A 27,967-nucleotide genomic window follows, 5' to 3' on the forward strand; every position below is an offset into this window, starting at 1 on the left:
GGAACATGCACTTGTTCATACAAAAAGAAACTCATATCCCTTTATTTTATTTCACTGTAATGGGATTTTATTCAGAGGCACACACACATTATCAGCTGATCATCATCACCTCTAATGTCAACCTGTAACCTCTGTTTATAAGATTCATAGGCACATACAGGTCTGGTTTCCAGAGAGGGAAAGTTTGGTGCCTCTGCAGAAGGCCTAGATCTGTCATTGTGATAAAATACCCTTCATTCCCTATGGTCATAATGATAGCATGATACAGACTGGCTTGGGGGACTCCATGTACTGCAAACACTGAGAAAATGACCAAGAGAGCTAACTCTCGTGTTTGTTGAGAAAGTAGTGTTTTACACACAGTTCAGCTATCATTCAATGCCTGCTCTTTCACCTTCAGTGGGAACTTGGACAAAAAGGTGGAATGTTGTGCCCAGTCTGAAACTATCCCCTAGTTCCTACTCCTGGATACTCCTAAAAAGTTCTCGTAACACTGGTTAGTTGGTGTGTGTGCTGTTCTGTTGGCTCATGTTCCTAAAATCTCATGGCAAAACCACTATCTTCTTCTCCAGCTTCTGTGCAGGGAAGATGAACCTCCTCATGACATCGTCAAGGTCCTCCAGAGCCAGCTGAGCATGGAGCACTGTGACATCATCAGTGTCTGAGCGCACCACCCACTTCAATGCCCGGTACAGGTCCAGCAGAACATCACTCAGGACCTGGGAGATTAAGAGAGACGAGAAAAGGTGAGAGAAAAAGATGGAGGGAGAGAGATTAGAGGGATGTATACAGAACTGAATAAGAGAGTGATTTCACAGAGTCATAATAAGTGTGGTGTAGGTAGATGATCAGTGTTCCTGGGCGCACAAGGTAGACGCAGGTCTTCAGCCATCAGCTGTTTCTTCTCAATCACCAGGTTTGAGTCATCAGGTTTAAGGTCATGTCTGTTCTACCTAACTGATATTTTCACATGGCCTCAGTGCTATTGCCACCACAACAGGGTCTCCGTAGTGCACACTGTGCACACACAGCTACAGCAATTAACCAAATGACAGGACTAAGAAACTTAACCAAGGGAGAAATGTGTTGTGAAGACCAGTTACAGATTTGAGAAGTCATACGACCAAAAGACAGCTAACTAGATATTGGCTAGCCTGGTCGAGAACCAGGCATCTCTAAATCGGTAAGCCTGATCAAGTCAATCGCAGAAAGTAGCTCCAATGGGTTGGAAACCCGGTGTAAAATCAGTGTGTGTGTGTGGGGGGGGGGGGGGGGTCCTTGACATTTAACATTCAGTCAAAATGTAGCGACTGGACCATTCAAGCTGTTTCAGCTAATACAACATTCTTCAGACTTCCAAAAGGAGTGGACAACGTGGTTTGGAGCTATGCTACGCAGGACTAGATATTGGTCAATACGAAGGAATCAAATGGTCAGTAATGCAAAGGTCGGACAAGCAGCCTAGATAGAATGGAGAGTGAATAACCCTATAAAACAAGGGGGCAAAGGTTCTTTGTCCAGACTGTACTGACCCTTAGCAACACATCAGTGTCCAGTCCTAAAGTTTGAGAGTTAGCTGTTCTTTGTATTCAGCGTTTGACTCTCTGGTTGGACAGAGAGTATGTCATACAAGATGAGCATGGACTTTCCCCAGATAACATGGTTGTTACAATGCAAGTCCAAAACAGGATGCTATTACTAAGTCTCCTTCCTGTTCTTGGTGAGAATCTGCCAACAGTCTGTAATTACACTGTGGAGCATGGTGACACAAGATTAGAGGATCAATTGTTTCAAAGAACAGGCTCTGAACCGATTCTACTGTTGAACACACCTAATGTTTTCACACTTCTACTAGTGTTTTCAGTATGCCGGCCAGTGTAGAGCACCAGAGGTGATAATATGGACATTGTTTTCTTCCTCCACAGAAAGGGTTCCTCTACTAGCCTATATTGTTTTCAGGAATGCCCATATTTGGTGTACACATTCTGAGGCCCTGGTACACAGGGATGTTGTCTACATGACATCTCCGAACTGTTGGCCTTTTGGGTCTACAGATACAATGAAACGAAGTGTGCATACACAAACATTTTCACACACGGTTAGCAGAGAACCAACTATTGAGCGATCAAAAGAACCAGTATTGCCTGTAATCCCTTGAGTCTTTTGCCCAAAGTTTGTGTACAGTCCCTCCTTCAATCAATTTAAGATATGGGACTCTCAAAATTCAGAAAGTGTCACAGCATTAACACACAATTTGAAAACTTTCCCAGACAACTCATCAACAGTGGCCAGTCCCATCACACATTGTGGAAAATCCCTGGCTATTATCATCTATCAGTTCTGTATTAGTGTGGCCTCGCCATTAGAGCCTGACCAATATATCGGTTCGCTGATATAATCAAACAATATTGGCTTGTTAACGATCTCGGACGATATTTCCACCGATAACCAAAATTCAATAGATAGGATGGAAAAAAGGGAATCTCATGCTTATCTGAACACTTGTGGCCATTCTCATAATGTGTCAATATTGTCACAATATAAGAAATCAACATTTGAAGCATATTTCTTTGACAATTGCTCTTTTGGATGGCAATTTTGAGAAGCCTGTGTGGACAAATTTTACTTGTTAATTTTCCCGCTGTAAAACAGTAAATCAGCAGATATCTGTAAGTTTTAACCCCCCAAAAACATCGGAATCAGTCCAAAACCCCCATATCAGTCGGGCTCTGTTCTCCATAAGCAGACTGTTAACTCTGTTTAAACAATCAGGTTAGGGGGGTGGAGGGGCATCTACCAATGGAAACCAATGTGAGTCACAGTGGCACAGACTGGCACCAAGGTAACATACCTACCACATCAAACACACACCTCCTGAGTGTGGAACCAGGATGGCCACAGTGCAATGAAATCAGTTCGTGTGGAAGCAAACCTACTACACCTGATTCACATGCTCTAGGGTCACAGAGTGCAGCACACACCAAAATACAAACTAAAAATATCCTGCCTGGGCAGTAACTCCATATTTATAACCGTGCATGACATAATAACAGTTGAATTCAGGGAGCTGTACTGTGGAACACTGGTACTTGCTGTAAACTGTGGTGTGTGTATTGAAGGTGGTGTGAGTGAGAGAATCATGATGTCTACAGAAAGGTATTCAGGGATAAAGTATAAAAGGTGGCTTTCAGACTGGTGTTCCAAATAAGGGAAGAGGAAAAGACAGATCCACTGTTTTCTTTAACTGCTTTCACATAGGAGTTACGGTATTTTGCCTGTAAAAAAAAGAAGGGCAATGTTTCTTTCTCCCCCTTAAAACAGGCCTACTTTTATCACATTCTTGCTTGCATACACTTTTTATACCTCTCGTGTGCATGCCGGGGTTGAGTGGTAGTAGTGGTGTGCAGATGTGGGAGTCTATTTCAATAAATACATTTAGAATATACACTACCATTCAAAAGTTTGGGGTCACTTTGAAATGTCCTTGTTTGACAGAAAAGCCATTTTTTTGTCCATTAAAATATCAAATTGATCAGAAATACAGTGTAGACATTATTCATGTTGTAAATGACTATTGTAGCTGGAAACGGCTATATTTTCAAATGGAATATCTTAAATAGGCGTACAGAGGCCCATTATCAATAACTATCACTCCTGTGTTCCAATGGTACGTTGTGTTAGCTAATCCAAGATGATCATTTTAATAGTCTAATTGATCATTAGAAAACCCTTTTGCAATTATGTTAGCACAGCTGAAACCTGTTGTCCTGATTAAAGAAGCAATAAAAGTGGCCTTCTTTAGACTAGTTGAGTATTTGGAGCATCAGCATTTGTGGGTTCGATTACAGGCTCAAAATGGCCAGAAACCAAAAACTTAATTCCGAAACTCAGTCTATTTTTGTTCAGAGAAATGAAGGCTATTCCATGCGAGAAATTGCCAGGTAACTGAAGATCTCGTACAACGCTGTGTACTACTCCCTAAAAAGAAAAGCGCAAACTGTCCAGAATAGAAAGAGGAGTGGGAGGCCCCGGTGCACAACTGAGCAAGAGGACAAGGACATGGAAGTGTCTAGTTTGAGAAACAGATGCCTCGCAAATCCTCAACTGGCAGCTTCATTAAATAGTACCCGCAAAACACCAGTCTCAACATGAACAGTGAAGAGGCGACTCTGGGATGCTGGAGCCAGAAACCAATTAACCAAATAGCCTATACAGACGGAGATTCAGTGAAACAAAATCACATTGATTGATTATCAGACAAGTCAGTGAGTGAAGTCACAGGGTTTTGGTTGGGAGTAGGCCTAGGTTACTTACTAAGTGACCGAGAGAAGAGCAAAGTAATAAACTTGTTAAACTACATAACATGGCAAAATGTTATAATAAATTAAACAAGATGATCATGGGCAGCATTCACCTCAACTTACCATTTCCCATCCCAATATCCCAATTGTAGCCCAACTAATATCCAAACTGAGATTTTTCGAAGTCACCGACCTAGCCATCGCTGATCCTTTGGTTTTGTCTTCCATCACACCTGGTTCCAATCTCATCAATTACATGTTGTGTATTTAACCCTCTGTTCCCCCTCATGTCCTTGTCGGTGATTGTTTATTGTGCACGTCTGTCCTGGTGTGCGTTGGGTTATGTACCAATTTATTTTATTCTGTTTTCCGATGGGTTTCGTTAATAAACTGCGCTGTTGGAAACACAGTTATTTCTGTCCTGCGTCTGACTTCTCTGCTGCCAGTTCGCACCCCTTACAGAATCACAGACCCAAACTATGGAGTCAGCAGGAGCAGGTACTCCGGGTATAGGGGTGGAGGAGCGCGTCCAGGAGCATGCAGCAATGCTTCACCATCTTGGCCCCTCCATGGACCGCGCTGTCCGGAGAATGGACCACTCGGAGAGACAGGGAGTTCTTCCAGCGCCTCCACCAGCACCACCGGGGTCTCCCCTGAGAGCCCCTCTTCCGGCTTGATCTCAGTCGGATTCGTCTCTCCTTGCCCCAGGAGTATGAAGGGAAGGCTGCGAACTGCCAGGGGTTCCTGCTACAATTAGACCTATACCTGGCCACCGTCCACCCGGCTCCATTGGGCCGTGAGAGGGTGTCCGCCCTCGTCTTGTGCCTCACCGGGAAAGCCCTGGAGTGGACCAACTCCATGTGGAGAGAGGGAGATGCGGCGCTGGACCAGTTTGAGGAGTTCACCCGCCGTTTCCGGGCAATCTTCGACCACCCACCCGAGGGTAGAGCGGCAGGTGAACGCCTCTTCCATCTGAGGCAGGAGACGATGAGCGCCCAGGAGTTCGCCCTTGAGTTTAGGACCCTGGCTCCCGGCGCGGGATGGAACAACAGGGCTGTGATCGACCATTACCACTGCAGTCTGCGCAAGGACGTCCATCGGGAGTTGGCCTGCAGAGACACCACCCTCACATTCGACCAGCTGGTAAACTTGTCCAGCCGGCTGGACAACCTGCAGGCTACCCGCGGACGTTCAGATCGGGGTCTGGTGGTTCCATTCTCTAGAAAACCCTCTCCGATATTCATGGAGCTGGGAGGGGCGGTGCGCAGGGAGACCGGAGGGGGTTCCAGCTCGTGCACCATCTGTGGCCGCAGAGGTCACACTGTCGGTCGGTGCTGGGTTGGTTCCTCTGGGGATCGAGGCAGCAGGCAGGGTGCTCGAGCGTCACCCCAGGTGAGCCGGCACCATTTTCACCCAGAGCACTCTGTTGCACATATGTTTGTGTTTGTCACTTTCTCTGAGTTTCTCCCGCATTCCCAGCATAAGACGCTCGTCTATTCAGGCGCGGCTGGGAATTTTATTGATAGAGCGTTATCCCATAGTTTAGGGATCCCCATCGTTCCTGTGGAAGTGCCCTTCCCCGTTCACGCCTTAGATAGTCGACCATTAGGGTCAGGGTTGTCACTGCTCCTTTGGGCATGGTGACACCTCCTTTGGGGGTCACACGGAGAGAATTAGTCTCTTCCTTATGGACTCTCCTGCATTACCCGTGGTGCTGGGCCTACCCTGGTTAGCTTGTCATAACCCCACTGTTTCTTGGCCACAGAGGGCTCTCACGGTGTGGTCACGAGAGTGCTCAGGTAGGTGTTTAGGGGTTTCCTTTGGTGCTACTACGGTGGAGAGTTCAGACAAGGTCTCCACCGTGAGCATTCCCCCTGAATATGCCGATTTGGCTCTCGCCCTCTCCAAAAAGAAGGAGACTCTATTACCACCTCATCGACAGGGCGATTGATCTCCTGGTAGGCGCTGCACTTCCCAGGAGTCACGTGTATCCCCTCTCACAGGCAGAGACGGAGGCTATGGAAACATATGTCCCCGAATCCCTACATCAGGTGTACATTCGGTCCTCCACTTCACCCGCCTTCACTGCACCCGTGTATTGACGATCGGGTTCTGAATCAGATCACTGTGAGGTATAGTTACCCGCTACCGCTCATAGCCACAGCGATAGAGTCAATGCATGGGGCGCACTTCTTCACCAAACTAGATCTCAGGAGAGCTTACAACCTGGTGCATATCCGAGAGGGAGACGAGTGGAAGACGGCTTTCAGTACCACCTCGGAGTACCTAGTCATGCCGTACGGGTTGATGAATGTGCCATCTGTCTTCCAAGCCTTTGTAGATGAGATTTTCAGGGACCTGCACGGGTAGGGTGTAGTGGTGTATATTGATGACATTTTGATATACTCTGCGCCGAGCATGTGTCTCCTTCCTAGGGTACCGCCTTTGAAAATAATATATTTTAAAAGGCAGATTTATGGCTGATTTACTTAAACAAATGTGGTTTCTACTGACAATTGAGATGTACAAACTATGGCATAAGGGGGCGATGTAAATGAGGCAGAATGAACTGTTTCGCTGCCAGATAAGGCTCTGCTGAAAGCCAGGTGTAGCGGTGGTAAGGATTCACTTCATGGTGCTGAAAATAAAGCTCTGCTGTTGGAACAGCTTTATGTAGGTCCTAACAGTTGTGGGCGCCATTTATCACCGTTATAGTGCAAATAATGTATTGTTTAATGTTGTGTTGTGTAGTTGCTTTGCTGGCATGCATCAACAATTTTGGTGGGGAATTTGCCCCACCAAGATTTACATGCTAAAATCACCACTGACTGGGATATTTGTTTCTCCATTCCAGCTGGCTCCAGGATTGCACATGTAGCCTAAACACAGTGATGTTCACCAAAACACACAGAGGTCTGCGCGGGACTGAGTTCTTCATCCAGCTCCCACCCACAGCTTTTCATACCTCTCCTGCCTGCTCTCGCTGGCTTTCTGTCCAACTCCCACCCGCTCCTGCAATAACTAGTCCTGCAATGTTATTTAGGTGTATGTGACGCAGCTCGCTTGCCAGCCATGGTCCCAAATAATTTTGTGCCCTCTAGGCTATTTTAAAATTTCAAAATGCTAAAAAATAACCAAAGAAATAGGTTACATTCAGTGGCGGTCGGTACAGTTTAAGATGAGGGAGGACAATTATTTTTTTAATGAGCATGGCCTTATTTCTATTACAGCGTATTGGATGACAAAGGAGCTGATCGTGGACTACAGGAAAAGGAGTGCCGAACAGGCCCCCATTAACATCGACAGGGCTGTTGTGGAGCGGGCAGAGAGTTTCAAGTTCCTTGGTGTCCACATCAACAAACTATCATGGTCCAAAACACACATTTGGACCATGATTGGTCAACACCTGTTGTATTCGGCGCATGTGACCAATAAAATTGGATTTGTCATTCATATTCCATTCACCCAATTCAATGTTGCGTCGATAGGTTTAGGCTACTACATGATTTTAAAAACAATCTCTACACCCATCATGAGGTTACTACAACCTAGCCAATGAATGAAAGTTTACAACGTAGGTGCACAGGTTGAAAGAAATTTGAGTAATCAAGGTGACAGACATTGACAAATACCGCCTGCACACTCTTGCCTGCATCTAGCTGATCTAGTGTGTAATCATTAGTCCAACAGTTTGAAACGAGAGTTACTATTGGACAAATTCAGGTATGTTTATCCCTGTTCCCTTTGCTTACGTTAAAGAAAAGCTTTTCAACAGAATCAGCAGAATGAATACATGTAAACACAGTTCACTTTCATAGCAGCCAAATACAAACAGCATGATCCATTTGATCATTGTATAATTCCTTCTCAAATCTACACGTTCTTCTCCTCTCACTCTTTCACTTCGCTTGTGGACTTCAGTGGACTTCACAAATCAGCTGTCTGACCTGGCAAAAAAAAACTTCTGCTAAGCGCTACACACAGCTTACATTGTCACCATATTAATGTCATTGTCAACATAGCTAATTGAACTAACAGTGTTAGTAAACCAGCTACAATCATGCAGTACAGTCAGCAGCAAACAGTTTAGCAGTTACACCAGCAGGCCCCTGTGGCAATACATTTATAAAACCAAAAGCTAACCTTGACGAGTTCCAGTGTTGGATAGCCATAGCCAGCTAGCTCTCATCCCTCGCTCTTTAAGCCAGGTGTTTGAATAGGCTAAACTATCTAGCTGCATTCACCAGCTTAGTACGTGAAAGTAAACACCCTGCTCAAACAGAGAGGTATGCTATGTTAGCTAGCTGGCTATCCCTCTCTCTCTCTTTCGCTTCTCCTTCATTTTGAAGAGATGAATTTGTTCAAAACTGTTCAACTATTGTCTTTCTCTCTTTTTGAGTCAACTACTCACCACATGTTATGCACTGCAGTGCTAGCTATCTGTAGCTTATGCTTTCAGTGCTAGATTAATTCTCTGACCCTTTGGGTGGACAACATGTCAGTTCGTGCTGCAAGAGCTCTGATAGGTTGGAGGACAATCTCATAATTACTGTGTCTATGTAAGAGCATGAGAACCACGAGCCTCCTAAGTCAATGTACACAGAGGAGGACGGAAACTAGCTATCATCCGGTTACACCATGGTGCAACCCTACAGAGTGCTGTTGAGGCTACTGTAGACCATTGCAAAACAGTGTGTTTTAATAAATTACTTGGTGACATGTGAATATATTTACTATAGTTTTATCAAAAAAGGGTACATTTTTTAATGATGCACTCTATTTATATGAAATTCCTCCTCTGAGGAACCTCCACTGGTTACATTACCAGAGATTCTCACATGGCCCATTACTGGGCTATGGGCTATATATACAGCAATAGGAAGTAGGGGTGTTGAAAAATCTGATTTAATCAAATATATACTAATAGAAAAACATATATGGAGACTTTTGTCTCTCACAAAAGTAGTGCACTGGGCCTTTACTAGTCCTGTATTAGCAGACCGATATAGTCATCTGTAGAGAGGGCAAACATCTTGCTGCGGCTATGGCTATATCAGCCAGTAGGCTAGACATCGTTTGAAGAGATCAGAGTTTAACTTTCTCTTGAGCTACATTATGCATATAGCCTACCATTTAGGAGTGGGATGATTTTCAGACAGACAAATATGAGTGAGCAATATTTATTTTTAGACAACGTAGTAAACTATAGCCTAATTATATTTAGGAAGTAGATTCCCTTGGAAAGATACCTGCCTATTGCTTCTCTTCCCATGAATACTCTATTTAATTGTGGCCACACGCACACCTCATCTCACACACTCAATTTAGGAGCGTAGAGGTACGGCTACTGATCTTGAAGCAGCCTAGATGATGAAAGCAGACACTAACCTTTTCTTGAGCCACACTTTGCATAAAGGGTAAGGGTACCTATTAAGTCCACCAAAATCTAAGTTTACACATTTCTAACATATGGTGGTGCATTTAAAAGTATTCAGACCCCTTGACTTTTTCCCACTTTGTTACGTTACAGCCTTACTCAAAAATGGTTGTTGTTTTTCCTCATCACTCTACACACAATACACCCAGAATGTATTAAAAACTGAAATATCACATTTACAAGTACTATCAAAGAAAGAACAAAAACCAACTCTACTTTCCTGGACTGAGAACCAACAGAGGGAGACGTGGAAATCCTTCTAATATAAAATGTATCTCCCCTAAAGTTATAAGAATAAACTGATCATTGCTATTCATCCTGACAGTCCACAGAGATCAATGTGGACTTTTGTTTTTGCAAACCAGTACACACCTGATTCAACTAATCATTGACTTCAATTAGTTGAATCAGGTTTGTTACTGATTGGTTAGAACATAAATCTTCCTCCCTACTGTGTATTAAAAAAGGTACAGGTGGTGGACCAAAAAACAGAATCACCTGGATGAATGAAAGACAACAATATGACAATTCCCCCACCCAAAAGTGCATGAGCAGTCTTCAAATTGTCATCTTCCTGTCCTTCATTTGTTTGCATTTTTGTCAACTCTTGTAGGTCTTCTATCCTTCAACCCTGATCTTATTCTTCTCTCTCTGCATCAAGGACTACTTGTCCACTCCAAAAGTCTTGGAGAGAGTACAGAGGTTTCTATCTTGGTAAAGGCACCATAGCTAGATGCATAATATGCATACCTGTAGTTGTGTGTTTTAACCAACAAATCTGAGAAAAAAAGAATGTTTTTTGGTAATTTAATATTAGGGATATCAACACACTATCCCCATGTGTTTCAATATAAACCAGGCTTAATAGGAGCATACTGGGCCTAACAGGAGCATACTGGGCCTAACAGGAGCATACTGGGCCTAACAGGAGCATACTGGGCCTAATAGGAGCATACTGGGCCTAATAGGAGCATACTGGGACTAACAGGAGCATACTGGGCCTAATAGGAGCATACTGGGCCTAAAAGGAGCATGCTTGGCTTACAAACAGTGATTTATGGTGAAAAAGACAGAAGAGCAAAGTCTACTCATAAAATATTTGGAAACGAATTGGGCTGGGCTATAAATATACACTATAGACTACAATATTATGCAGAATTAGTATTGATCATATTGAACAATATTTCTTTGTCATTTACACTCTGTATAGAGGGAGTGCTTTTTGTGCTACTGTACCTTTTAAGCCCAACTAAATGTCAATGGCATCTACAGTGGGGCAAAAAACTATTTAGTCAGCCACCAATTGTGCAAGTTCTCCCACTTAAAAAGATGAGGTCAGTAATTTTCATCATAGGTACACTTCAGAAATGACAGACAATTTTTTTTTAAATCCCCAAAATCACATTGTAGGATTTTTAATGAATTTATTAGCAAATTATGGTGGAAAATAAGTATTTGGTCACCTACAAACAAGCAAGATTTCTGGCTCTCACAGACCTGTAACTTCTTCTTTAAGAGGCTCCTCTGTCCTCCACTCGTTACCTGTATTAATGGCACCTGTCTGAACTTGTTATCAGTATAAAAGACACCTGTCCACAACCTCAAACAGTCACACTCCAAACTCCACTATGGCCAAGACCAAAGAGCTGTCAAAGGACACCAGAAACAAAATTGTAGACCTGCACCAGGCTGGGAAAACTGAATCTGCAATAGGTAAGCTACTGTGAAGCATGGGGGTGGAAACACCATGCTTTGGGGCTGTTTTTCTGCAAAGGGACCAGGACGACTGATCTGTGTAAAGGAAAGAATGAATGGGGCCATGTATCGTGAGATCTTGAGTGAAAACCTCCTTCCATCAGCAAGGGCATTGAAGATGAAACGTGGCTGGGTCTTTCAGCATGACAATGATCCCAAACACACCGCCCGGGCAACGAAGGAGTGGCTTCGTAAGAAGCATTTCAAGGTCCTGGAGTGGCCTAGCCAGTCTCCATATCTCAACCCCATAGAAAATCTTTGGAGGGAGTTGAAAGTCCGTGTTGCCCAGTAACAGCCCCAAAACATCACTGATCTAGAGGAGATCTGCATGAAGGAATGGGCCAAAATACCAGCAACAGTATGTGAAAACCTTGTGAAGACTTACAGAAAACGTTTGACCTCTGTCATTGCCAACAAAGGGTATATAACAATGTATTGAGAAACTTTTGTTATTGACCAAATACGTATTTTCCACCATAGTTGGCAAATAAATTCATTAAAAATCCAACAATGTGATTTTCTGGATTTGTTTTCTCATTTTGTCTGTCATAGTTGAAGTGGACCTATGATGCAAATTACAGGCCTCTCATCTTTTTAAGTGGGAGAACTTGCACAATTGGTGGCTGACTAAATACTTTTTTTGCCCCACTGTATGTATATAAATGCAAGGTTGATTTAACAGTAAAATTAGACAAAATGCTTTGAAAATAAATGTAAGCTGAGAATGCCTGAAATCTATTATTTTGCTGTAGTTCACCAATTTGTTGCTACTGTGTAACTGTGACATGCATGTATGACTGCTAGCATGAAAAACACTTATTTCAATTGGCAAGAAATAGCAATGAATCCTCATGAAACATGCTATCATATATCAACACATTCTAAAATATCTGAATATGTTGTTTATCTGAGGGTAGCATCAACAAGTTTTTTCAGCTTTGAAATTAGCCATTAGTGGGAACTTATACATAACAGTCAATACCTTAATAATACAACATCTGATTGGCTTAGAATAAAAAAGTTGGGTGTAACAACCAAATGAATTAGTTGAAACGTTAAACAGCAGAAAAGTTGTTTTATTTTATTACATTTTTGGCATCCAAAGATGGAAGAGGGGCTTGATGGGAAAGTGGGTTTAATAGGTATGCTTACCCTACCTTTCACAACGATTTGCAGATAGACAAATAAATGGGTAAACAATGTTTATTGAAAAGGCGCAGCGTTCGCTCACCATGGTATACGCATTGCATCTTTTCCTTTTTAATGATAATCACAATTTGACTGTACCTCGACTCACGTTGGTTAAGTGCCCACGTTGGTTAAGTGTTTCCATTATCAATATTTATTCACAGACACCGTAGTAAACTATAGTGTAATCATATTTAAGTTAATTTCCTTGGAAAGATAACTGCCATGTGATTCTCTGCCTATGCATAGGTAGTGGACACATCAATTCAGGCTACAAGTGAAGGCATAATGACAACCGAAGAATGTCATTACAAAACACATAGGTGTTTTGTAACAGATGTCTCTTTTCATTGCGGATGCACAGCGCACTGTTGGGGTTTGGATGCTGGAATGATTTAGTGAGTGGACGAACATGCACAGGTAGCCTACAGGAGCACCTTTTTGAAGTGATTGTTTGACAATCAGATTAAAACATCATGACTGGTTGTGTTTATGCCACATTAAAAGGTCATACATTGTTTTACTAGGCCTAGGCTAAGACCACAGAGATCATATATGAAATGATTAGGGATTCTATAGGCCTCTCTATGTAATTCTATGATTAAACCTAGCCTATAAAAAAAAAGTGTTTGTCCAGTACTGGTAAGAAATAAAATCTACTTTTACCCCTACTTTTAATACAATAGGTGGTCCAAAGTTAATGCATACAAAGCAGAATGACAACCGTTTCAAAATATTCTGCAGGACAAAAAACCCTCCAAAGTTGTCTGACCGCCCGCAGTATGATGACCGCAGTATGATGACCGCAACGATCTCTGTTGCAACCTGCCGGCCCTCCAACACACATCTCCACGCACTAATATGTCAACTATATTAGATTACATTCTGTAAGAGGCCATACCAATGACCATTTTTTACTTCTTATGACTGTTCAACAAATGTGTGTAGGAGTGTTCAACAAATGTGTGTAGGAGTGCTCAACAAATGTGTGTAGGAGTGCTCAACAAATGTGTGTAGGAGTGCTCAACAAATGTGTGTAGGAGTGCTCAACAAATGTGTGTAGGAGTGCTCAACAAATGTGTGTAGGAGTGCTCAACAAATGTGTAGGAGTGCTCAACAAATGTGTGTAGGAGTGCTCAACAAATGTGTGTAGGAGTGCTCAACAAATGTGTGTAGGAGTGCTCAACAAATGTGTGTAGGAGTGCTCAACAAATGTGTGTAGGAGTGCTCAACAAATGTGTGTAGGAGTGCTCAACAAATGTGTAGGAGTGCTCAACAAATGTGTGTAGGAGTGCTCAACAAATGTGTAGGAGTGCTCAACAAATGTGTAGGAGTGCTCAACAAATGTGTAGGAGTGCTCAACAAATGTGTAGGAGTGTTCAACAAATGTGTGTAGGAGTGCTCAACAAATGTGTGTAGGAGTGCTCAACAAATGTGTGTAGGAGTGCTCAACAAATTTGTGTATCCATGTGGCTCTTGTACCTGTACGGGTACAGACAACTGCTCTAGTACTGTACCTCGGTGGCTTTGTCGCTCAGGCCCCTGAGCAGCAGGGCAATGACGTGGACAGCAGCTCGCCGCACCTCTGCCTCCTTCTCGGTCTTTATCAGTGCCGTCAAACAGGTGCTCAACTAAGGAAGAACAAACACATACACAGATAAATACACACTCTCGGAGGATCTATAAAGGAGCAGTGACCTTGCCAAGGTCCACAGTGCTGTGGTTACCGCTAGTGCACTGGGTTGATTAACATATTGGTAAGATAGACACACACCGACGGCAGGCTGTGATGGACTGAGAGGGATTAGGCTGTATCAGAGAGCAGAGGGCCATGGCTCTCATGAATAGGCATCCCTGTTACTCAGCCTGACAGAGATGCGTATTCATGAAGCAGAGTCTGCAGTGCACAGACCTCGTTGACAGACCCCGTGTCGTCAAAGCATCTTTATTTAGGACCCTGACCACTGCAGCAGGCAGACAGGCCTTCCACAAGCTGCCCTGACACACACACATTTCTGTCAACTCAAACATAGACTAGAGCGGACGAGCGTTTGAGTAAAGTGATTCCGGCCCCTCCCCCTCATCCTCTCCCCACCAGTGAAAAGCCTGATCTCAGCACTGAGGGAGGGGCTCTTTAGGAGAGGACACTCCAACACACAATACTGCTGAGCTGGGAAAAATGTGTCATGGGCAGAGGCACAGGCTGAGAGAGGGGCAGTAGGACAAGACAGTCAAAGTTCAGTTCTCTCCCTCTGAAGGAAATTAACCGTGACCTTTAACCTTGGGCAATACCTGCTGTTCCCTGACGCCGGACCCCTAGATGAATCCCACCCTGACCCCAACCATCCTATGGCTATAAGTGTAGCCAAGACAGGGGACATCTGGACTCATTGACAGATTTAAGAGAGGGAGTAGTTACGTCACTATATAATCAGTGATTGGCAAATTCAGGATGATTCATTGACAGATTATTTTATTAGTCACATGCACAGGGTCACGGACGCATTTGCAGGGTAGAGTGAAATTCTTACGCTCCGAGCTAGAACAGTGCAGGTACAACAGAAGTGAATGAAACAATACAAATAATAATAGTAATATTATTAATAGTAGTAGATGCATGGAGCACCAGTTTGTATCAAGAACTGCAATACTGCTGGGGTTTTCACACTCAACAGTGTCCTGTGTGTATCAAGAATGGTCCACCACCAAAAGGACATCCAGCCAACTTGACACAACTGTGGGAAGCATTGGAGTCAACATGGGCCAGCATCAGTGGAATGCTTTCGTGATGGCGTATCGCTGCAGAATGCTGTGGTAGCCATGTTGGTTGTGTGCCTTGAATTCAAAATAAATCACTGACAGTGTCACCAGCAAAGCACCCACACACCATCACACCTCCACCTCCATGCTTCACGGTGGGAACCACACATGCGGAGATCAACCGTTAACCTACTCTGCGTCTCACAAAGACACAGAGGTTGGAACCAGAAATCTCAAATTGGGACTCATCAGACAGATTTCCACCAGTCTAATGTCCATTGCTTGTGTTTCTTGGCCCAAGCAAGTCTCTTCTTCTTATTGATGTCTTTTAGTAGTGATTCCTTTGCAGCAATTCGATCATAAAGGCCTGATTCACGCAGTCTCCTCTGAACAGTTGATGTTGAGATGTGTCCGTTACATTAATTCTGAAGCATTTATTTGTGCTGCAATTTCTGAGTCTGGTAACTCTAATGAACATATCCTCTGTAGCAGAGGTAACTCTGGGTCTTCCTTTCCTGTGGTGGTCCTCATGAGAGCCAGTTTCATCATTGCGCTTGATGTTTTTTGTGACTGCACTTGACGAAACTTTCAACTTTCTTGTTTGGTTACTACAAGATTCCATATGTGTTATTTCATAGTTTTGATGTCTTCACTATTATTCTATAATGTAGAAAATAGTAAAAATAAAGGAAAACCCTGGAATGAGTAGGTGTGTCCAAACTTTTGACTGGTACTGTACTTAGAAACTATAGGCAAATAAACTGACAGACATTTGTTTAACCATATGACATGGTTTACTAGTAGTCCTCACCTCCTGAGCCCAAGGCCCCAGGGCATAGTTGAGTCTCTGGCAGAGCTCTCCCAGGTTGGACAGGCAGCTAGCGCGGACACTGCGGTCCTCGTCCCTCGTCCCCCTCAGGAAGACCCCGATCAGAGGCCGGCCATGGTGGGGAGCCAGGTCACCTGAAACACAGGAAGGAAGATAATAAGGTTTGTATTGTTATTAACGATTATCAATACTGTACTATTGGCTGCCAGCAAAACTGACTACTGGCTGCTGACAGTGCTGAGGAAACTTCCCCACATCTGGTCTGTCCTCCAATGCACCTCAGGAGGACATGGCATCACACTGCCTGCCTATTGGTCCAGCTGGTGAAGTTGTTTTAATCTATACAAAGAGCTGACTCGTGTGTTTTTTTTTACAAAAGGTGGTTGCTAAATCTGCAAAGAAACTAAAATAGAGAAGACGCTTTATTCCTTTCAGTGTGTGTAAATCTGTCTTACTAAGACAGCCCCCCACTGACAGTGCAAAACCTGCTCTATTCCACAACATAAAGCAGTGGAGCCATGGAGTTGGCCAGGTGACTGGGTGTCCAAGTAAGACCCAGATGGGTGGACTGGGCCGTGGTCCCTGCAGCTGAGTCTGCTGGCCCAGTCAGATAGACCCACCATGAGAGATATCATTCAGCCTGGCCTCCACCTTCCAGATACCCATACACACCAGTTCAGCTGGCCACTCCTCAGTCAGAGCCATGTTTCAAAGGAGGGTATTTTATTAACTGCCTTAATAAAAGAGAAAACGGGTGTCGGTTTGTGAATGATTGTGTGTTTTATCCAGGTCAGAAGGCCTGTATTCGTCCAGTTGCTACTCTCATGCTTCCCTTGCCCATTTACTACTATCTGTTCCTGACTCATTCTAGCTCCTTTGTCCAGTCTGTCAAAACTGTACATTTACATCACTCTCAGACCAAGATCTGACCTGGGCCAAAGAATCTCAAGAATTCCTTTGATGGAAATGTATTCATGTGCAATACTGTGAAAAAGCAAAGGGAAAGTGGCCTTTTGTGCACTGGGGATACAGTACGTAGTAGGGATGGGCATGGTTAATCGAATATCCTAATGGATGTTAGTATTCGCTTACTTGAGTGAGTGTTAAAGGATTTTTAGGCCTATTTATACAGAGAAAAAGCTTAACCTGCAAGGATATAGCACAACATTTTAAATTCCTCAAAAAAATAAAAATACGTGTACACTTTGTTTTTATCCCTCATAGCATTGGTAGGCTATGTTCCGCACGTCAAACAGCAATTACAGGCGCGCACCTAACAGTTTCCACAGGACCTGACACAGATCAATACAAAATACTCACCAGAAAACCTTTTTGTATTATAATCAGTTCTATCATGGCAAAAATCAGACTTCTCTTTCGCTGTTGTTGTTAGCCAAAACTACCTGAGAAATGCAGTCTGTCCGCTGTTGACCTCTGCCATCATTCTGCATTGTAGAGCAAATTCTGTATTATGATTTTGCATTCCAGCTATCCCAGAGAAATATAATGATATTACTTGAATAGGAAAGGAATTTAAAATGCCCATCTGTAGTATGTGGGGGGACACAAAAAAAGACGGGGTGCTAATATGTTTCGATTCAGATTATAGGGTTTGGCAGACGGGGGTGTTTTCCCAGATGCATAAGAAAGGGGAGAATGATCCAGAGGAGTGACAAAAGATTCCTGTGGGTATCTAATGGGGCAACAAACAAGCTGAGATGATGTTCTGTTAGGCTAGTGGAGCAGGGCCAATTAGAGACCGTCGCTGGTCTGTCTGGGGGACTTTCACATCCAAGATAAGGGAGGGGAAGGGGGGCATGCCGAATAACCCCTCACTTGTCCCGGGAAAATGGTAGACAAACCCAGGGAGAGGGAAAGACCACAAACAAGGAATTCTAACAGAGAGGGATAGGTTTCGATATAGTCCCCTCAGTGTAGAACAAGCATGTACTGTCTGTTTTACGACCGTTTTAGGACTTTATAACTATAATTGGGCCCCATACACCGTTAACATAGACCAACACACATGTACACATAATTAAAATGGAAACACTAACATGAGTAAGCAAATTCACAATCATTCAGACACATCCCTCACAAAACAGCCTATGAATCTGTCAAAACCTAACCTCAAAACTGTGTCATTGAGGCTAGCTGCAGGCGCTTCCTTCTCTGTGTGGTCAAATCTACACACCAAAATATAATAATCTCATTGAGTTAATGAGTGTATTGCTGGAGCCTCTCCCAGGATGTGTGGTGAGCAGGTTTTTAGTAGGTCAGTTAGTTGTGCTGATAATAGTCCACTCACCCATAGCCCTGCTAGCCCTCATCAGCACCTCTCCAACCTTCAGCCGTGTCTCCAGGGACCTCTCCTTCTGAGAGGATGGAACATTCTGGTACTCTTCCTGCAGCCGCAGCAGAATCCTCTCAGGGAAGAAGTCTGCCAACACCGCCAGGCCTGCAGGGAGGAGAGGGACACAGAATGAGTCACTGAGAAACTCTAAGCCCAGCAAAACCTATATACCATGAAGAAGATGCCACTGCAAGTTAATGTCATTCCAGTTTCTAGGGCAAATTAGATGAGATACAACGGTTATATCCTAGTTATACTTGCTACAACTTGCTAAAGGAAAGCTAGCCGAAGCCAAAGGTTAATATCAACCCACAAAACTAAAGTAAAAGACCAATAGTTTGCAAATGTAAGGTTAAGCACCACCTGGAGACCATAGACTTCCTACCTTGAATGGCTGACAGATACACAAACGTGTCCTCATGTTCCAAGTTCTCCAGGAAGAGCTGGAAGACAAAGCCATCACAGGACACATTATACCAAAGCTGCTCAACTTTCCCATCTGACATCCTATAAAAATGATAATTTCACCACTACATAATTTTCTTCATAGTGCTTGTAATTTGTCCCAAAACAACCCAACACAAAGAGAAGTACAATAGGATGGAGATTAAAGAGGATCCCCACCCCCTACCAGGTACTGGACCCCCAAGGCTGAGACGGGATGGGGGGGGGGGTCGTGGAAGGTGTACACAGAAGGGGTGCTCATTACACTGAATACTAAATGAGATCCAGACCCAGTGTGATAATCCAGTTCCCTCAACCTCACCACCCCTCAACCAGTTTAACAGGTCCCCATAGACCACACTGCATTCCCCCAGGGTCTCTGATCAACTCCCCTCATCTATTAAACATCCTCTCCACCCAAACAGACAGTAACCCCCACAGAGACGGGTTCTGCTGCTACTGTCCATGCCTCCAGGGCCTGTGTGAGGCTATGGTGTTAGAGGAAGACTCCTTTCAAGGGAGATGGAGACCCTGGAAGTCAGCGATGGAGGTAGAAAGATGGATAACACTGAATCAGAGGGAACCTATTAAACCCATGACTGCAATGGGTCCCCTGGTTGATACACAGTCAAACCACTGAGTCATATTCTATAAGCTACATGCAATATTTAGTGGTTCTCCACCGCTCTACTCACCGTGAGGACTTTCTCCTGATTCTGAAGAGCCTCCCGGTCTCCGTTCTGTATGGCCCGTGTTAAGGTTCTCAGGGCCACTGCTCTGGTGGGGACCTCAGGATCACATGCCCCGAGCATGCAGTCTGAGAAGGCCCTACTGGGGGTGCCACTGGAGGGCTCACTGCTGCTACCCCTCCCACCTGACTGCCCCCCATCAGGAGCAGACACCCCTGCAGGACTCTGGCCAGCCCCAGATGATACCCTCTGGGATAGATGAATTTTCTGGGCCAGACTATCACCAGAGCTGCTCTGTGTTCTGAGGTTGGGGATACAGGTCTGAATTGAGGCTCGAGTGTTAGGCATTTGAGTAGTGTCTGTGCTGGGGTTGTTATGAAGGGTGGGGGAGCAGAGTCTTGTTAGGGAGACTTGCGAGGGACTTGTTTGGGTCTCAAAGTTTTTCTTAGTAGGCACGTTATTGTCCGTTTCGGGACTTTGATATTGAGTGGCTCGTGTCACGTTGTCAGGTTGGTAGGCACCGTGTGTGGCAATGGCGGCTCGCAGGTCTGAGGCCAGCTCCTGGATGACCACCTCAGGGTGCCTCTGGGAAATCTCCTCCAGAGGTGGGAGGAGCCTGGACATCGAGGAGTAGTCCTCAGCACTCAGCTGCGACAAGGAGAGAGAGACATCAAAACAAAATGCCACATATCAAACAGTATGATACCATACTCAACTACAGTAGTATCAAAGGTAAAGCCTGTTGCCTGAACAGAATGTTGTGTGTTCCCTAGCTGTGTGTGCAGTACCGGTGAGGGTCCTGACAGCAGGGTGGCCACCAGGCCCATTCCCATGCTGAGTGTCTGGGTCTCAACTGGACTTGCAGCAGCCCGGACCTGGTCCAAACCCACACAGGCCCTCTGCAGCATGGCCACGATGAACTCCACCACCTGGGAGAGAACACACAGACAGACATATCAGTTCCAAGACAGACAGACAGACAGACAGACAGCTGCATGTATACAAACCACACATTTCCTACCAAGCGGTGTATATTAACTAGTGCTATTAAAATTCTCACACCCACAGATTTAAACATACATTTTTTTTAAATGTCTCTGCAAAAACCCCTGGCTGAGGGCCCTCAAGATAAAATGGCTAAAAATACTGCTTATCAACTAAACTGAAGCCAGTTTATCAGAGAAGTTTCCTAATCTGAGAGTGAATGGTATTCCTTGGGCAAAATGGCACAGCACTAGCCCTGGGTCTTTTACCTAATCAGAGATAGACCACACTATTCTTAGAGCTCTTAAAGTATTACTCATCATGCCCTCATTCCTCAATAAGGAGGCCCAGAGGACCAGTGTTCTGTAAAGCCCTGATGCGGAGGGAGAGACAGAAAGACTTAAAGTTTGATAAAAGCTCATCACAAAACTACAAGCGGAAAAATGGTGAACATAAACTGAGATAATAACGTAAACGATGGGAGACTGAAACTTTAGAGCTGGAGATAAATAGTTAAGCAGTGAAAAAAAATACTCAAGTCAATCAACTGTTGGCATCTGACATGATCCAATCTTGAACAGGAGCAAGGTCAGTGAGTTTAGCTGTGGAGTGTATACCAGTAGTTACCTGGGTTGGCTTGCGCAGCAGTAGAGTGTGTGGTAGGCCCTCACACAGGACAGCCAGCACCTGCAGTAGGGCCAGCTTCTGACCCCTCCCTGTGACTTTCCCTAACAGATGCTGCTCCAGCTGTAGTAGTGTCATGGCTGACGTGTCCACTTCCTGCTCCTCTTCCTCCTCCTCTGCAGCCCAACAAGTCAGCGCCTGCCAGGGAAGAGAGCGTCCATATTTACACACCAACCCCATCTGGGGAACGCAGCAGGACAATACTGACCAAAGCCATAGGCTGTCTCTGTCTGTCTGTCTGTGTCTCGGTGTGTGGTACATTAGATACCTGCAGCAGCTCCAGGAAGAAGTCTCCAGGCAGGTCGCTATCCTTCATCTCAGCCAGCAGCTGGGCCAGACACTCCACCCTCCACTGCTCCCCAGACACCTTCTCATACAGAGCATCATCCTCATCACTGAGACATGAAGGGTAGAGGAGACCAACACACATGATGGGAGAGACTTGGTGCATGATTGTATATTTAAATGTTTTTTCTAACATGACTGGATAGGTGCACTTGCAGTTTCCACTACATTACATCCATCAATCCCAGTCATCAGATCAGTGATAACAACCCCTCCGCCCAATGAAAGGGTTTTACTAGCATCTTCTTCTCATATGGGAGTATTGGAGACCAGTAACTGTGTGATGTTGAATGCCAGTCACCTGATGGTCTCTGAGGGGTTAAGCTGTGCCCCTCCGTCACTACCAGGGGTGAAGTGGAAGCCAGAGGCCACCCCGCCTGCCCCTCCATCCATGGCACACAGCTGCTGTAGGGTTGAGAGGGCGACAGAAAGCTCAGAGTTGCCAAAGTACCAGAGCAGGATCTCCTGACAGGGGGCGCTGTGGAGCACACAGCATACACAGGGAAAAGTTAGAAACGACCTAAAAAGCAGAGACTGATATAGGTGAAACCATTGTTATATCGCTGAAGTGACCATCACAAATAGGGCTTATTGAAACTATTTAGTAATAGCCAGATATTGAAATGCTTCAACTGCTCAGTATTTCACTGACAGAGAACTGACCGTAGGTGGGAAGCATTCTTCTTGGTAAAGCAGTACAAATCGAAGAGAACAGGAACCACTTCTCCCAGAGCCTTCAGCAAAGGAGCAGACGGGCTGTTCCCCACCACACAGATCTGAGAGATCGAGAGATGGAAGGAGAGAATGATACAGTAAATCTCTAGGTTTGGCCTTTACATTGGTTGAGTTAATCGTCTGTGTTCAACTCACCTTAAACACGTCCTCCGCACAGCGCGTCAGCTCCCATTCCTCCACTGTGACCCGGGTTTGACCCTCCCCTGACAAATACAGACATACTCAGTGCCTAGAGCCACCCAAGCTGTGTCTGAACCTAGAGGTTCATGTTCAGCATCACGTAAACAAGCACTTACAGCCAGCAGACATCTTTAATCGTTAGCCAGAATTTCGCGAGCTTAAAAAACACACGCTGAATTCAGCGAGGGACAATACCTACAGAATAGAGGATAATTGTTCACACACACACATAATACATGTTTTAAAAAATATAGTAACTGGGGCAGGATCTAAATTAAACTAGGATACTATTCAAAACAGAAAGAGGCCAAGGATGAGTCTCATAGGGTAGATGTGTCCTGTGTTGGTTAAGTGGATCAATGAGGAGTTCTTTGCTGATGCAGATTTGCTGTGTCTGTGTACTATCTATCTGTCAGATCAGCAGCCAGACCACAGGCTTGTTAACAGCAGGGGGACATCCATATTCAATTAGCCCAACTTTACAGAGTGCTCCTCAAGCAATACCACAATTTACACACACAGGCATGGGCACCCATACATGTACACGCAAACAAACACACACAGTCACATATTAAGATGCATGCACACACACATAAACAAGTAAAATACCAAGAGTCATTTTCAGAGTGGTAAGGACATTGACCGGCAGACTAAGTAAAAGCCAGCAGAGTCGATCTCTGCAGCAGTATCAGTTTCCCTGATGCACAGACCAAATCATTTGATAGAAAGCAGTGAGCAGCTGCAATCAGCTCTGCAAGCTAACAACAGAGGTGGTTATTTTTCAGTTATATAGCCTACAGAAGTTGTTATTTTTAACAAACCAACATACACTACATGACCAAAAGAATGTGAACACCTGCGCGAACATCTCATCAATACCATCTACTGTATCTTGCCTATGCCGCTCTGTACCAGCACTCATTCATATATCTTATGTACATATTCTTTATCCCCTTACACTTGTGTCTATAAGGTAGTAGTTTTGGAATTGTTAGCTAGATTACATGTTGGTTATTACTGCATTGTCGGAACTAGAAGCACAAGCATTTCGCTACACACGCATTAACATCTACTAACCATGTGTATGTGACAAATAAAATTTGATTTGATTTGATTTCATTTCATTGCAAAATCATGAGTATGAATATGGAGTTGGTCCCCCCTTTACTGCTATAACAGCCTCCACTCTTCGGTGAAGGCTTCCCACTAGATGTTGGAACATTGCTGCAGGGACTTGCTTCCATTCAGCCACAAGAGCATTAGTGAGGTCGGGCACTGACATTGGGCAATTAGGACTGGCCCACAGTCTGCGTTCCAACAGCACTTACAGTTGACCGGGGAAGCTCTAGCAGGGCAGAAATTTGACGAACTGACTTGTTGGAAAGGTGGCATCCTATGACGGTGCCACATTGAAAATCACGGAGCACTTCAGTATGGCCATTCTACTGCCAATGTTTGTCTGTGGAGATTGCATGGCTGTGTGCTTTATTTTATATACCCGTCAGCAACGGTGTGGCTGAAATAGCAGAATCCGCTAATTTGAAGGGGTGTCCACTACATTTGCATATATAGTTTAGGCAACTAATTAGTACATTTGTTCTCTCAGAGATACTGCACAGCTTGCACTGACCTGTCATCCGGCCACAGCGGTGAAGGGAGCTGAAGAGGGGAGTGAGCAGGTACTGCAGGGCAAACATTGGGCAGTCCTGCACCATGGTGAGAGCCGCCCTGGTGGCCACACGCTGGAACTGCTGAGCTGTCAGCTTGTCTCTGAAGTGCAGGAGCTCTAGAATCTGACCATTAAGACAGAATATTATTACCAGAATTAATCTAGACTTTTATGCCGGTATGTACAGCAAGTTTAATTTCCATAAATCTTTAAAAACATGACAGGTTTACCTGGGGGCAAACCTGACTGTAGTAGCTGTCTGAAGATAGAGACTGCTGAGGGCAAGCTGCTAGGATCCTGGCAACACCATCACATTTCCTCCAATCAGACTCTCCTCCTATTAGAGAGAAAGGGAGCAAAAAGTGAAACTGCATTATTTTATGGGTCACTCATCATAACAACTGATAATACCTAAGTGTTTGGTAGATGTTTCTTGCCCATCTCATGGCCAGGGTTTTCTAAATGTTCCCCCTACGTCTCCAGCGAAGCTCACCTGCGCCTCCCTCTAGGATAGCCCTCACCACAGACTGGACACCATTGGGCTGCATCAGCCTCTCAGACAGCAGCTGCCCACACAGACGCCTCAGCCATGGGGGAGCCTGGCTCAGGGGGCTCCTATTGCCACCACTAGTACCATGGCCTGGAGGGGCCTGGAAGGGCGGAGAGACATTTACATTTTAGTCATTTAGCAGATTCTCTTATCCAGAGCGACTTTGTGCATTCATCTTACGATAGCTAGGTGAGACGACCACATATTTACATTTACATTTAAGTCATTTAGCAGACGCTCTTATCCAGAGCGACTTACAAATTGGGGTGCATTCACCAATCCAGACATCCAGTGGAACAGTCACTTTACAATAGTGCATCTAAATCTTAAAGGGGGGGGGGGGGTGAGAGGGATTACTTATCCTATCCTAGGTATTCCTTAAAGAGGTGGGGTTTCAGGGGTCTCCGGAAGGTGGTGATTGACTCCGCTGTCCTGGCGTCGTGAGGGAGTTTGTTCCACCATTGGGGGGGCCAGAGCAGCGAACAGTTTTGACTGGGCTGAGCGGGAGCTGTACTTCCTCAGTGGTAGGGAGGCGAGCAGGCCAGAGGTGGATGAACGCAGTGCCCTTGTTTGGGTGTAGGGCCTGATCAGAGCCTGGAGGTACTGAGGTGCCGTTCCCCTCACAGCTCCGTATGCAAGCACCATGGTCTTGTAGGAGATGCGAGCTTCAACTGGAAGCCAGTGGAGAGAACGGAGGAGCGGGGTGACGTGAGAGAACTTGGGAAGGTTGAACACAGTCGTAGTAAGTAATGCCATTTTAGTGTAAGAGCTGTTTGGAATTTTGACTTGACCTTAGTTAATAAACTAATAAGGAAGAGTTCTAAACCTCTTTGTCAATAACAGAGTTTTCAGTATCCCCTCCCCACTCAGACCACTCCCAGACACTCCTAGCAAAATTATTGCTTGAGAAATGCTCTTTGCTAATGTAGCACATGGGGATGTGTGAAACTTACTCCTCAGCCTGAAGTGTCCCCACTGTTTAAAAAGACCAGCGCCAGATGACAGGTCAGTGCAAGCTGGTAAGATGCTTGAGGAGGGTGGTCACGTGTGCTAGCAAGGCAGGGGTCCCGAGTTTGCGCCAGGTATGGCCTAATTCGGGAGGAAGTGGTACTCGCTAAGCAAGCAGCGTGACTTCCTTTACACTAAGAAGCTATTTGTGTTTATTTTTTACCATTTGAATTGAAAACACAGTAAGGTACTTAATTATTTCCCAGAAATAATTTGATATTGAGATAAAACATTTGCATTGGACCTTTAAGATACTCTTTGAAGATCATACCAGAGTTACCATCAGCAGTGTCAAAAACAACCAGATGCTTACGGTTTTCAGGAAAAATGGATTTCCGGCTTTCGGACGTTAACAAGGTGATGCTCCATCTTAACTCCTCCTCCACATTTACAGGATTGGATGAATAGTGCATTAGAAAATCTCCCTCTACAGTTTTTTCTCTCTTGTTATGATCAAAAGGAAAGAAAGGCCGCTCATGCGTTTCTTTTACGCCTGCTACATTCGGTTACACCAGGGAAGACAGACAGCACCATATACAATTACATAGAGGAAAACATATTGATATGTAATGGTGTACAGATACTTCACTGTGCTCTACCTGTTTGGGACCGCCTTGGAGAATAAGCAGCTCTTTGATAACGATTGGCTGGTAGACTTTCCCCAAGAGTTTTTGAAGAGCCTCCCTGCAGTTCTTGCGTTCCTCCTTACTGATCTCCTACATTTTCAAAAGAGTGGTCAAAAGAGTGAGCCTGCTTGTTCCTCCGCTTAATACTTCCACCATCTAGTGGCAAAAGGGTGTTATGACAATCCTATCTATCACAAGTTGAATAACTGACTTCATAATGGCAAATAGACAGAACAGGAAACTACATGGGCATCTTATTTTGCTGAAAAACTGATATCCAAATCCATGATATCAAGTTATAATAATACCATTCATATTCAACATCGTCAGGCCGGAACAGTGAATTACCTTCTCTTCCTTAGTGGTGCCTTTCTCTGGGCGGTATCCTAGCTGGCATAGCGCTGCCATGACATCTCCCAGGTGGCGAGTGTAGACCATGGTGGCCAGTGATGACAGCACAGACAGCTCCAGCAGAACAGCAGTGGTGGTCAGGAGACGGCGCTCAGGGACAGGGGCCACATCATGACACACCAACCCCTCCACCAACTTCCCAAACGCTGACCTGCGCCCCAGTGGCACCCCCACCCCCAGGGCCAGGTAGGGACAGAGGCCCAGGGAGACAACAAATTGAAGAGCTGCACCAAGTGTCTTCTGTTGGGCCACGCTCAGCACGTCAGGGGGCAGAGGAGGGGCCATCTCAGGGGTCCGCAACCTGGACATAGCCGGACTGGGGGCTTGGTTGAAGAGCTCTAGCTGGAGAGTGAGGTTACGGGCCAGGCTTAGCAACAGCAGCAGACACTCTTGGACAAAGCTCCATGTGACGTCCTCTGTATCGGTGCAGATCCAGGGCACCCCTGCCCTCACCTCCTCCCGCAGTCTGCGCACCTCGTACAGGCCCTTCTCCCCCTGTAGACGTTCCTCCAGCAGGGCCTGGTTGGCTTGGAGTGCAGCCATCAGTGCCTCCTGTTCAGTATATTTAGTACCATGCACTATGGTCTCTGGAGGGGACATATAGGATCAGCAGACACACATACATCCAGACAGATTTAGTCAAAGCCCATTGATTGAGCTGATTTACCAAGCTAGCTAGTAACAGCGCTTTTTCTTCTGACATGGATAAAATGAAATACAGTATAGCGGATCAAATTAAACGTAGACAGCGTTCCCGTATCATACGTGGCTAATCTAGCTAGCACTATACACATATATATTAATGAGGAACGTATTTAGCTAAATCACACTGAATATTAACTTACCTCCGATAGGTTTAGTGAGGACACAAAGTGCAGACAGTATGGCTGAAGTCATATTTATGTTTTATTTCGCTTCAGCAGAGGTCCTGCAGTTTTCAATTCAAGACCCGCTACTCATTTTTAGCCATGCTGCTAAAAACACTTGTCGCCGAAAGTATACGTAATATTGTGGGTAGC

General features: G+C 44.8%; 1 protein-coding gene across 1 annotated transcript; it reads right to left on the bottom strand.

Annotated features, from left to right (window-relative positions):
* Positions 1-27,967, bottom strand: tango6 (transport and golgi organization 6 homolog (Drosophila)). Its single transcript, XM_046352645.1, has 18 exons — positions 27,794-27,967; positions 26,886-27,535; positions 26,511-26,627; positions 24,847-25,003; positions 24,584-24,690; positions 24,315-24,477; positions 22,640-22,707; positions 22,433-22,545; positions 22,071-22,247; positions 21,693-21,819; positions 21,368-21,562; positions 20,545-20,685; positions 19,763-20,404; positions 19,009-19,066; positions 18,579-18,728; positions 16,253-16,404; positions 14,199-14,312; positions 1-719 (listed from the first exon to the last, which is right to left on the bottom strand). Exons 1-18 carry the CDS (start codon positions 27,843-27,845, stop codon positions 543-545), a joined length of 3,360 nt encoding a protein of 1,119 aa, XP_046208601.1. The 5' UTR covers positions 27,846-27,967; the 3' UTR covers positions 1-542.

This window comes from Oncorhynchus gorbuscha, linkage group LG01, assembly GCF_021184085.1.
Source record: "Oncorhynchus gorbuscha isolate QuinsamMale2020 ecotype Even-year linkage group LG01, OgorEven_v1.0, whole genome shotgun sequence".
Classification (NCBI taxonomy): domain Eukaryota; kingdom Metazoa; phylum Chordata; class Actinopteri; order Salmoniformes; family Salmonidae; genus Oncorhynchus; species Oncorhynchus gorbuscha.